Source organism: Phalangium opilio, unplaced genomic scaffold, assembly GCF_054372755.1.
Source record: "Phalangium opilio isolate 3A_F unplaced genomic scaffold, DU_Popi_V2 ptg000103l_1, whole genome shotgun sequence".
Classification (NCBI taxonomy): domain Eukaryota; kingdom Metazoa; phylum Arthropoda; class Arachnida; order Opiliones; family Phalangiidae; genus Phalangium; species Phalangium opilio.
The window spans coordinates 1,008,467-1,020,978 of NW_028324205.1; the positions used below are offsets into that span (position 1 = coordinate 1,008,467).

Consider the following 12,512-nt stretch of genomic DNA (forward strand, 5'->3'; position numbering starts at 1 on the left):
TGGTTAGGCCTAAAAAGGCATCTTAAAAAAGCTTTACTCATTCATCTTAATAAAATCTTTTGATCTAATACTGTCACGTCTCGATCCTAAAAATATTTAAACCACCATAAAAGATAGAAAATTGAAACATTTTTTGGTCATAAATGGGCCAGTATTGTATATACAGTTATCATAAGTTTATCAGATATGTTTCAATAAGTATGACACTGCCTATACTTCGTAATGCTAGAGACTTACTGAGAGCTAGTTCGAGAATGACGCGAGAATTGAATACACTCGGTTTAGCAGTCCAACTTCCTATTTAGCCTTATTAAGCCTTTGACAATGGCTCAACAGGCGTCGCTTTACGAGAATATGACGTTTCACCTACACCACTTCATGAAGTAACCAGTGACAAACTTATGGAACACATCTTACGAACTTATGCAGTTATGTTTAAGGTGTATCCAATACTAACAACATAAGGATTCCAAGCTTTCAAAGGTGTTGGCAGTCAAGTTCTATAGATTCAAAACCTAATAAAATAAGAGTTACTTCTATTTGAGGTAAAAAGTCGTAGAAAAACAATTTTTCATCCAAAAAAGTAAATAAAATTAATTTCAGTTTATTTTAGTGATTTTATTCCAGTTTTTGAGACCAGACCTAGCTTTCTGTGTGGGTGTGCATGTGTGTGTTTGTGGCCCCGGGTACACGAAAAACAAGCGTGGATAGAAACCGATTAAGACAAGATCTACTATCACCATGGCGCTCGAAATGTGAAGGAAATTGCGAACCAAAGTACTTTAGCGCTATCATATAAGTTTACAGCAGTTTTCCTGGTTGCGGATAGACGTAAAACAAGCCTGTCGGGACCCTTCCCTTCAGTTATAATCGGTTTTTAGCTATAAGTTTGAAAGAATTTTTCGATTACGTTCTGTGAGTGTGTATGTTGTGGATGTTAGATAGACGGAAAGACCTTCTTATCTAGATGTGGTGAGAACTTAATGTACATGTACCTATACAGTTGGACCATCTCAGATATTACTTTAGCAAGTCAGAAAAGCGTGTATTCAGATGAATTACAGCTTAATATTTTTGTAAGAGATGAGTACAAGTTGGGAATCCAAAATAAACCTCTCCAAGTCGAGACGCAATTTAGAGGCTATTTTTAAATATTTAAATAAATATAAATGATATTTATTAATTTAATCGTCATTAATTTACCTTAATTCTAGTTAAATCGTTTTAAGAAACTTTATTCCTAAAATCATTTTAAACATAGCTATTGTTGACGTTTGAACTCAAGCGTAAGCCTCTTTAATTTTTTTTGGAAATTTAGGGTATATAAGGCTACTGATTCACAATAATTGATAGGAAAACCCGCAATGACTCTGCAAAGCATATGAAACGCGCCTGCAATGATCCTGCAAAGAATCTGAAATGCACCTGCAATTATCCTACAAAGTATCTGAAACGCACCTGCAATGACCCTACAAAGAATCTGAAATCCACCTGCAATGATCCTGCGAAGTATCTGAAACGCGTCTGCAATTATTCCACAAAGTATCTATATCGCGCCTGCAATTATCCTTCAAAGTATCTGAAGTGCGGCTGCAATGAACCTAAAAATTATCTGAAAAGCACCTGCCATTATCCTTAAAAAGTATCTGAAACGCGCCTGCAATTTTCCTACAAAGTATATGAAACGCTCCTGAAATTATCCTGAAAAGTGTCTGAAATGCGCCTGCAATTATCCTACAAAGTATCTGAAACGCGCCTGTAATTATCCTACAAAGTATATGAAAAGCAACTGCAATTATCCTACAAAGTATATGAAAAGAGCCTGCAATTATCCTAAAAAGTATCTGAAACGCGCCTGCAATTATCCTAAAAAGCATCTGAAAAGCACCTGCAATTATCGTACAAATTAAAGTATCTGAAACGCGCCTGTAATGATCCTGAAAAGTATCTGAAACGCGCCTGCTATTTTCCTACACAGTATATGAAAAGCGCCTGCATTTATCCTGCAAAGTATCTGATATGCGCCTGCAACTATCCTAAAAATTATCTGACATGCGCCTGCAACTATCCTAAAAATTATCTGAAACACGGCTGCAATGATCCTGCAAAGTATTTGAAACGCGGCTGCAATTATCCTACAAAGTATCTGAAACGCGGCTGCAATGACCCTGCAAAGTATCTGAAATGCGCCTGCAATTATCCTGAAAAGTATCTGACAAGCACCTGCAATTATCCTACAAAGTATCTGAAACGCGCCTGTAATTATCCTACAAAGTATATGAAAAGCGCCTGCAATTATCCTACAAAGTATATGAAAAGAGCCTGTAATTATCCTAAAAATTATCTGAAATGCACCTGCCATTATCCTAAAAAGTATCTGAAAAGCACCTGCCATTATCCTAAAAAGTATCTGAAAAGCACCTGTAATTATCGTATCTGAAACGCGCCTGTAATGGTCCTTAAAAGTATCTGAAACGCGCCTGTAATGGTCCTTAAACGTATCTGAAACGCGCCTGTAATGGTCCTTAAAAGTATCTGAAACGCGCCTGCAATTTTCCTACGAAGTATATGAAAAGCGCCTGCATTTATCCTGCAAAGTATCTGACATGCGCCTGAAACTATCCTAAAAATTATCTGACATGCGCCTGCAACTATCCTAAAAATTATCTGAAACGCGGCTGCAATGATCCTGCAAATCATCTGAAACGCGGCTGCAATTATCCTACAAAGTATATGAAACGCGCCGGCAATGATCCTGAAAAGTATATGAAACGCGCCTGCAATTTTCCTACAAAGTATCTGAAACGCGCCTGTAATGATCCTGAAATGTATCTGAAACGCGTCTGTGATGATCCTGAAAAGTATCTGAAACGCGCCTGTGATGATCCTGAAAAGTATCTGAAACGCGTCTGCAATTATCGTGAAAAGTATCCGAAACACGCCTGCAATTATCCTACAAACTTAGCAATTTCTGACTGTAACATGCATACAATATATTTGGAAGGTACAGTACTTGTAATGAGCCTACAAACATCCTGATTTCTTACGGGATTTACTATTTGCCCTCTGTTTTCTAGCTGTAAGGTAACTATTTTATGACTCTAGAGTTGCTAAATTTTGTATACTGTTGTACTGAGTTTTCCAACGGAAGATATTTTTTCTGCAAAACGTCTAAAATGTTCTGCATTGCTCTCTGGAATCACCTTAATTTTGTCTGAAATTGAACATTTTTCAGGTTTATTCCAGTATTTTTCCAGAATATTCCAGTTTATTTGCAATATATTGCAGATTCTAAAAAATCTAATTAACAGCAAAAATGCAGCCGTAAATTTTTGTACGGGTAGACTGTTTACAGGAAAATAATGTAGGTCAGGTTTAAAGGCCCTTTCATACTCGACTAAAATCATCTTACGATCAAGTGACTGTCTATATAGGCTTGGTAGTATAATCTCTCTTTTTACCCTATGAATAGTATGTTCAAAATTACTAAAGGCATTTTCAAACGATAGAACTTGTCTACTCAATTAGATGAGTCAACTTGAGTTGAGTGTACTGGTTGGGTCGTGCAAATATAAGTTGGACAAGTTAAATCACCATATTAAAATTTATCGTTGACTAATTTTTGCTGACTCAACTTTTTGACCCATCTTTGATGTATTGTTGCTCTAGCTATTTAGTCAGTACTGTAGTTTCCAATCTAGGGAGAAGATATGGAACCGTGGATCTATTAAACACTGAAGGGGTTGGGTAAAGTGTACGCTTTGTCGATAAATTTGATCCAGGTAGATAAGAAATAAGACAAGTTTAGTTTTGATTCGATTGCTAATTGATTTCACACTCGAGTGCATATTCTTATTCGCAATAATATTACAAGTACATATTAACCCATTAAGAGTTAGGGTAGATTTAAAATTACGTAACGTGTGTAATATTTTTAGAAGCAGAAAATGTAAATTGTGTTTTCAATTTCGTGTCGTCAAATACTAAATTTTCAGCGTTTAGGCAAATTGGTTGAAGATTATTTCGGTGATGGCCACGGCTACTGTTCCTGACAACAACATGAAGAGCAAGTAGAAAGGAACGCCGACGCTACTCAGGTCCAAATCACTCGTGCTTTTCAACGGTCTCTTCCACTTGACTTGTTCATTCACGTAACCCTTTTCAAGATACAGATACTTGAAAACTTGCGTTTCGAAAACTGGTTCCATGCTGTAATAAAAACATTGATCAAGCGCTTTAATCGGTTTACAATAAGAAATTAGTACCGACATCAGTTGGAGGTTTTCATGCACTTGCGGTGAGCTTCTCAACCAAGAGGTGTTGAAAATGAGGTGCGATTAGTCGAACCCAAGGTCGTGCAGCGAAAAGTAAAGACCTCCGTTTTCTGCCAAGAACTTTGTACTTTCGGAATCAGATGACAGGTATTCCCCCAAGAACCAAGAAAAATATGGGTCCACCGCGACTGGACATTTTTCCTTAGAAATAATCGGAATGTATCCATCAAGGTTCCCATAATCCATTCGAGAACCGAAGAGTTTCTCTTGATCAAGTGCGTCTAGCCATTCTTTGACAACTTTATCCTGGTTGCCTATAGATTCGCATCAATGACGTTAAAAGAATGAAGGACTTAACACGACAACGGCTATATTTACCAAACATTTCAGATAGCCGAAAGTTTGGCTTCCTTTGAGAACTATAGGTGGAATTCCCGCTTTGATCAAGTCCGAGAGAGTGTCGATGCTATTGTACCTTTCCGTCGTGAACTCCGACCTCAAGAAAGAACCCAAGAAAAACAAAATGAAAGTCACTCCGATCAGCCACGACGAAGCGAGCAGACGACAAGTAATGTGGGGAAAAATTGAGGGAATCGCTATAGCGAACATAATCATGTCTGTCGTTATGGCAACACAATCTCTGGTAATAATTTCTTACGTTCGGCGCACAAGAGCGAGGCGTTCTCCCAAAAATTTTCCAGAATTTCTTGTGCCAATTTTTTGACAACTTCCTTGATGGGCAACGACTTGTATTTGTTGGTTACGATAGAGTGAATGACGAGCAAAAGTGACATAAGGACCAAGGTAAATCCCAATAAAATCACCACCTAATTGAACCAAGAATGTAATTCAATGAAATGGATATTGAATGGATTGTAATTGCAAAGTTTACTGGAGTGTCCATATTTAAGAAGGGCAAGGATATTGAATGGATTGTAATTGCAAAGTTTACTGGAGTGTCCATATTTAAGATGGGCAAAGAAGTGGACGTGACTTTCTTCGGAGCCGCGGACACGATGACCGTCCGGACTGTTTCGAAAACCGGAGCTGGACTGAAATATTCCTGTCGGCCCTCGAAAGATGAGCGTGATTTTTCAATCATGATAACATTTGCTTTCTAAACAAACAAGAGTGATTAAAATTTCTATATCTGTTTACCCTAATTTCTCTTTCACTTACGTTGAAAAAATCAGGCGCGGTGGATATTTTAGAAAGCTCATTAATGGCCACTTTATGCTCTTCGTAAATTGACCTGAAGCCATAAGTTCATAATTTTCCATAAGTCAATTCAAGGTAATATGAAAACTACTTTATGTTGAGAGAACGTTTTAAGTAATCCGCCATGATTGTGAATAATTACTCGTGGCTTTTAATCTCGCACGCTTCCTGATAAGAAATATTTAAGTATAATTGAAATGAGGAAAAAGAAATAGATATGAGGCTTGGGGCCGAATGTGGATAAACTCACCCTAATTGTTGATACATTTATTGGAGTCTCTTCGGCGTACCTATATTAATTAATTAATGTTAAAATCGAAAACAACAATTAAGGTTTGAAAATTCAATTTCTAGGTACTTGTATTTAAAATATCGATCATTTCCCATAAATTCAAATTCAGGCTGCGTCATTTTGAAGTCCAAATCCTAAACTCTCAAAGGCTGTAAAGAGTTGCTGGTAAATTTTCAATTGTTATTAAGTAACATTAACAGCGGAAAGAGTAAAATTGTAAATCGTGATTGTTTTCTAATAAGTCTATAAATACTCAAACATAAAAAGACTCATTATTTAGTATGGCTTTTAATAAAAGATTTGACTTATATACGGTAAGTGACCGTTGACAAATTACGTAAGGAAAATAAAACAGACATTTTTAATACAAAAAAGTAACAATAGGAAAGATTTTCGTTGAAAATAAAGATTCGAGATTCATACTTTGAAGTTAATGTGCTATTCTACAGGGCCGGTAGTCCCTTGTAGATATGACTTGATACTCTTGTGTAACGTTAAAGCAAAATTCACATGCTTTTACCAATTTTCCTATGGAGATTAACATGGGGGTTTTTCGTGATATTTAACCACCTCTAACTGAAAAACTAGAGTGAAGTTACTTTTCGGAAAACTCTTAATTTAACAAATAAGTATTCAAGGTGTGCGATCGGGTAGTCTAATCAGTCTAAGTATGTTAATTTTAGTTAATAACGGAAGTACGGCTCTTGAGTTAAACGTCAGGTTAATCTTTTAGCGCGCTGTACCCATTTCTTCAATTTTCAACCAGATTGAGAACAAGGAAGGGCCTAGCGTTGTGCCTGATAACAAGTTAAGTTGACATTTTCAGTTTGCTTCATTCTGTGGAAGTTCAACCTATAGCGCAAGCAGCCTTGCGTCCGCAAGTCGCGTGATCCAGGAGGCTATGATCTTAAGAACTTGTTTTTGAGCAGTCGACGCTTGTTTAGTATTTTCCGAGCTTGAACAACTTTATTTGGATTTTCTAACTAACTACAACACCCTTAGAAACAAATACTTTGTTATCAGATCGTCTAAAAAAGTAATTCAGGTAAACAGTTACAGTTAATAGAGGCCGGTTTCCGGGCGAAATTAGGCATAGACTATTTTGGCCCGGTTTTCGGGCCTAAATAGCTGGCATTGTTAAGATTGCTATTTTGGCCCGGTTTCCGGGCCAAAATAGCTGACGATTGAGGGTCAGCTATTTAGGCCCGGTTTTCGGGCGTCAAATTTTCCAGGCCATAATAGTCGTGGTTCGAGCTACGACTACTGGAAAAGGTAGGCCCGTTTTTCGGGCCTAAATAGACTCGGCCGCGCGGGGCCAACTATTTTGGCCCGGTTTCCGGGCCTAAATAGCTGGCCATTGTAAAGATTGCTATTTTGGCCCGGAAACCAGGCCAAAATAGCTGACGATTAAGAGTCAGCTATTTAGGCCCGGTTTTCGGGCGTCATATTTTCCAGGCCATAATAATCGTGGTTCGAGCTACGACTATTTAGGCCCGAAAAACGGGCCTACCTTTTTCCAGGCCTAAATAGACTCGGCCGCGCGGGGCCAACTACTTTGGCCCGGTTTTCAGGCCCAATAGTAGTTTGGCCCGCTTTCCGGGCCTAAATAGCTGGCCATTGTAAAGATTGCTATTTTGGCCCGGAAACCAGCCTAAAATAGCCATTAAGTACCAGCCTTTTATAATAGGAATACTTTGGTGAAGATTGTCGGGATTTGAGATTTTGGTAAGGCTCGTATCATAGCCCATTTAATCAAGCGCTGTAGTTCGTAAAATCTGCCCCTTTTTTTTTGCTCTGCGTCCGGGACTTGGCTATAGGGCTTGAAGCCATATAGCCAGATTATCGGCGGGAAATTCAAAGGAGCCGAAACTTGAAATGTTCTTTTGAAGGAGCTAAAATAATTTTTGTCAACATCTAAATTTCTTACAATGAACTTCATTTATTTACACCCTGTATAAGTGGTCTAATTTTTCGTATGTTGACGTCATCCAAATTCAATATTGGGGGCCGTGCACAAAGGGAGGTGTGTGGTCTGATCTTTTCCTCACTGTATAACGTTTAATAATGAAAACATCGGCTTCTGGAAAGGCCTACAATATTTTTAAATCATTTTCTCATGACTTTGCCTCTAATATTAAGTATTATTCTCCCTTTGCTCCCTTGTATGACAAAAGGATCTCTGTGATACATTTACTTCTTGAACGTGCCCAAGGTCTCTGAGGAGGTAGGAAGGTGTCTAAATGCTCTTCTTGTAAAATTTAGCAAATTGGCCCAAAAAGGTATATAATTATTGGCCAACCCATTGTAACCAAACCTAACCTAACCTTAATTAGCACGAAGTGCCGTACTAGAGTATTTTATGGAATTGGAATATTGTGAAACTAAAAGAATGACCGTCAGAGACGCCAAAAATCGTAAATTAAAAAAAGTGTTCATTTGTAAACTTCGTTCATTAGCTTGTTCGAGCGTTACATCTTGTACCAATAAGACTAAATCCTTCAGTTAATATGTTAGTGTAGTGACTAAATATATTTATTTTCAGTTTTTACAGAAATTGAAAAGGACATGATAATTTTATCTTATTGATGAATTAATTCAATTCAACCGTTTCAGTATCACAGCGGAATTCGCAATACCATTCGTAGCCCTTCATGGGTTTTTTTTCGAAGTGCTAACGCATGCTTCATGAAACCATTCGGAGCATCTGTCACATTGGATCATTCGGTCTCCGGTGTATGGTTTTCTGCAAACACAATAAACAAGACTGTGTTTGCTTTCGTGGCACACCTTTAAGGAACTTGGGTGCTTCGCTCGAATCGGGAATGGCGATAAATACTTCTTTTCCAGGCAATCATGGAGATGTTTCCTCATAACATCATTTGCCGTATCGTATTGAATGCAGCCGGGCTCAGCATGTAAGCACGCATTAAGAGCATTAGCTACAGCGTGCGCCCCGCATTCTACCTCCAGTTGCTCGGTAACTTCGATGAATTTGATCTCCAAGCTTTCAACGAGTGTATTTTTAAATTGTGCGCTTAATAGCGATACAAGTTGTGGTAATCTCGAGATTCTGTGACTTAAGGATAGATATTTCAAAGAATCATATATGGAAATCGTAGCCACTTCGTCTTTGTAAAATCCCGCTGCGCAAATGAAATGTGAAGAAATGTTATAAATTTGGACAAAATATCCTTCGTTTTGCACCGTATTTTGAATGAAAGGAATGCGATATTTTCCAAAATCGACATTGGTCTTAAATAAAGAGTTTAAACCGGCAGTAACGTTCTTGAATTGAGATTTAAGAATTAATTGCGCAGCATCTAGAATCTCATTGTGCATATATGATCTGGAAATCAATGCTGCTCTGTGCTCTTCAGTTAAAATTATCGGTTTTTTAAGCCATATTTTTGCTTCTTTAATTGTTTCCTCATCGTCAGGATAATCTTCATCTTTTATCTTAACTGGCGATAGAGAATGTCTGTTGCTTTTTACTCTCACAGGACTTTTTTCTTTAATTGACGGGACTCTTCTTAGCCTATTTCTTTTCAGACCAATAACTGTTTGAAAAATTCGCTTAGGCCTTCCCACGACACTAAGTTTCATAGGTTCTTTAACTTCAGGCAATTTGAAGCCCTCTTTTACATAGTCATCTTTTTGATGTTCTTTTCTGGGGAGTGTGATTTTACCTTTCTTTTCGGTTTTAGTGAAATCTTCTGTTAGATTCCTCTTAATCTCGTTAGGGTCTAGTTTTCGTTTTCTTCCGTGGCTCTGGTTTCTTTTGTGACTTTTCTCTATCCTCTCCTCTTCGTCCCTATCTTCACTCTCCTCTTCGTCTCTATCTTCATTCTCCTCTTCGTCCCTATCTTCATTCTCGTCTTCGTCCCTATCTTCATTCTCCTCTTCGTCCCTATCTTCATTCTCCTCTTCGTCCCTATCTTCATTCTCCTCTTCGTCCCTATCTTCATTCTCCTCTTCGTCCCTATCTTCATTCTCCTCTTCGTCCCTATCTTCATTCTCCTCTTCGTCCCTATCTTCAGTCTCCTCTTCGTCCCTATCTTCAGTCTCCTCTTCGTCCCTATCTTCATTCTCCTCTTCGTCCCTATCTTCATTCTCCTCTTCGTCCCTATCTTCAGTCTCCTCTTCGTCCCTATCACCAGTCTCATCTTCATCTTCAGTCTTATTTTCGTCTTTATCTTGGTCTTCATCTTCACTCTTATTTCCGTCTTGATCTTCTCTTGCTTTTCTATCTTTGGTCTCGTCATCGTCAGTGTTTTCGTCAAGATCATAATCTACATTATAAAAAAACGTCTTGGTTTGGACCAAGGCCGAAAAAACAAACGATATGTGTGAGGTTTATCAATTGGCTGAAGTTTCAGATATTGCAATTTTTTTAGTTATTTTTATCCATTTAATCCTTAATCAATATTAAATTCAATCAACTGATTTTACTGTTAATCGATCTATTCCCTCTAAATTAATTGAAAAAATTACATATCTACGCTTTTTCAAGAACAATTACATTTTCCGAAAACATTTTATCATGAAATTAATTATTTTGAAGGGAGTACGTGTTGAGGGATTTAATATTGAATATTTGAAATACTGTGTCTAAAAAGACCAAGCGAACTTAGACATAATTCGAAAGAAAGATGTAAATATTTAATAGTGGATGCCAAACCAGGGTGTTGCACGAATTCATACATTTAATTTCGTATATCGAAATGCTACATTTCTGATGTCGCGACTATGAAAGAAAGGTTGTACTGCAATTTCCCTCTTCGTACTTTCTTGGGGGGGGGGGTTAAGTTAAGTGTGACCTTGCTACTTGCTAACAAAAACCACACAGGATAAACGATGTTGCTTTGTCTTAAGTATACGGCATTCGTTTATTAACTAGTCTGAACAAAATAAATTTAAATTATCATATTTTTTTAACATCAGTCTTCTTAGAAACTTACCGATTTAAGTTTTTTTTTTTTGATGCAAACTTGAAAATTTGTCAAGCCAGCAACAATTAAAACTATGTCCGTCAAGTGCTTACACGAAATCCCTTCAAAATAATTAATTTCCCGATAAAATGTTTTCGGAAAATGTAATTGTTCTTGAAAAAGCGTAGATATGTAATTTTTTCAATTAATTTAGAGGGAATAGATCGATTAACAGTAAAATCAGTTGATTGAATTTAATATTGATTAAGGATTAAATGGATAAAAATAACTAAAAAAATTGCAATATCTGAAACTTCAGCCAATTGATAAACCTCACACATATCGTTTGTTTTTTCGGCCTTGGTCCAAACCAAGACGTTTTTTTATAATATCTGTTACTTCAGTCTTAATGTAATTAAATTTTGAATAATTATGTTTGCTTTACCGTCATACATTTGGGGTTGATCTATTTCTAATTCCTTAAAGAAGTACTTCAGTATCGTTAATTACATTTAACTTATATCCAATAACATTGATTTCGATAAGTATATAATGTTGCACTTTATTTATGAAAGAAGCTTAAAAACGACGGTATTTGAAATATGGAAGAAAAATATTTGTTTCGTACACTGTATGCATGTACAGTGGTGTCGAGATCAGACCAACAGCTTCCTTTATGTACAACCCCCAATACTGCCAACGGGTGATGTCATACTAAATTATACAGGGTGTAAATAAATGTTTAGAATTCATGTTTTATTGTATGCAAGTGACAACGAGTGACAAGGTACAAAACGAATACTGGAGAATGCAACAAAATATTTTAAAGCACTGTCCTACGATTAGTCTTAGAACGTGGGCCTCAAATTGCAACCTCTTAACTGTTTGGTAAACACCTCAACGTAAATATTCGACGTTTCTACCATTGTGGTTTAGGCAATCTTCCAGACGACTGTCCATGTCTTGCAATACATTTGCAAGCAGTAAACTCATGACGCATAGTAAGACTAATGGTATTGCCGTCTTGGGAAATCCTCGTCCGTTAAGGCTTGATGTAGGGGGTATGATAATGCCAGTAATGATGCCCTTGTAAACTGGCTCAAACAGTAGAATGGCTTAGTGCAACTTCTTGTTCCACCGCTCTACTATTAGCATGAATTGGCTTCAAAACGTGCTACGATGTCAAAATCTATATCCTCATTACAGACTATACAGTCTCTTCTACGTTCATGATCTTGCACTACCGAAATCACGAAGGTGCTCGCCAATGTCGGAAAAGGTGCTTCGCACCGGATGTTGTCGGTGTGGAAACCGTTCGGCATAAAGCACTGACTTTAGTTGAACGTTACTGCGACCTTCACCCAAAATAAACATCCTGTCCAATTTGTCCTGTTTAGAACAGGTTGGCATTTTGCTAGGAAACGAGACTAACTACTGTAATTCTTATACTTAGCTCCAACACTGAAGACCCTGTATATCAAAAGGGACCGGAAGTACCTCAAAGTTGAGTTTTCAAAGATTGCCAGATTGAGCAGGTCATGGGATTTAAAGTGTTGAAGGTCGCTTTAACGTTCAACAAGTGACACCGCGGTATGTTTTTGGTGCTCCAATGTCCTCACCCGATAGGTCCAAACAATTACCATCCTGGTTTTTCGGCTCAGCGTTGCGGTATTGCCGGTTCCATTAGAAATACAAGGTCTGTAGTGTTACAATTGTAACAATACTCCTGTTAAAAAGGCACACAAACTGTACCCCCGCCCCCTCCTCCCCAAAACACTTTTAAATTTCGCGCCTTTTCAA

At 37.6% G+C, this 12,512-nt stretch overlaps 1 protein-coding gene across 1 annotated transcript; it reads right to left on the minus strand.

The window, feature by feature from the left end:
• Positions 1 to 8,125: 8,125 nt before the first annotated feature.
• On the minus strand, positions 8,126 to 10,113 carry LOC149630091 (uncharacterized; the record flags this gene model as incomplete). The annotated part of the gene is made up of 1 exon (XM_089851268.1): positions 8,126 to 10,113. A coding segment is annotated over one exon (1,680 nt), but the record flags the coding sequence as incomplete, so codon positions are not given.
• Positions 10,114 to 12,512: the final 2,399 nt, after the last annotated feature.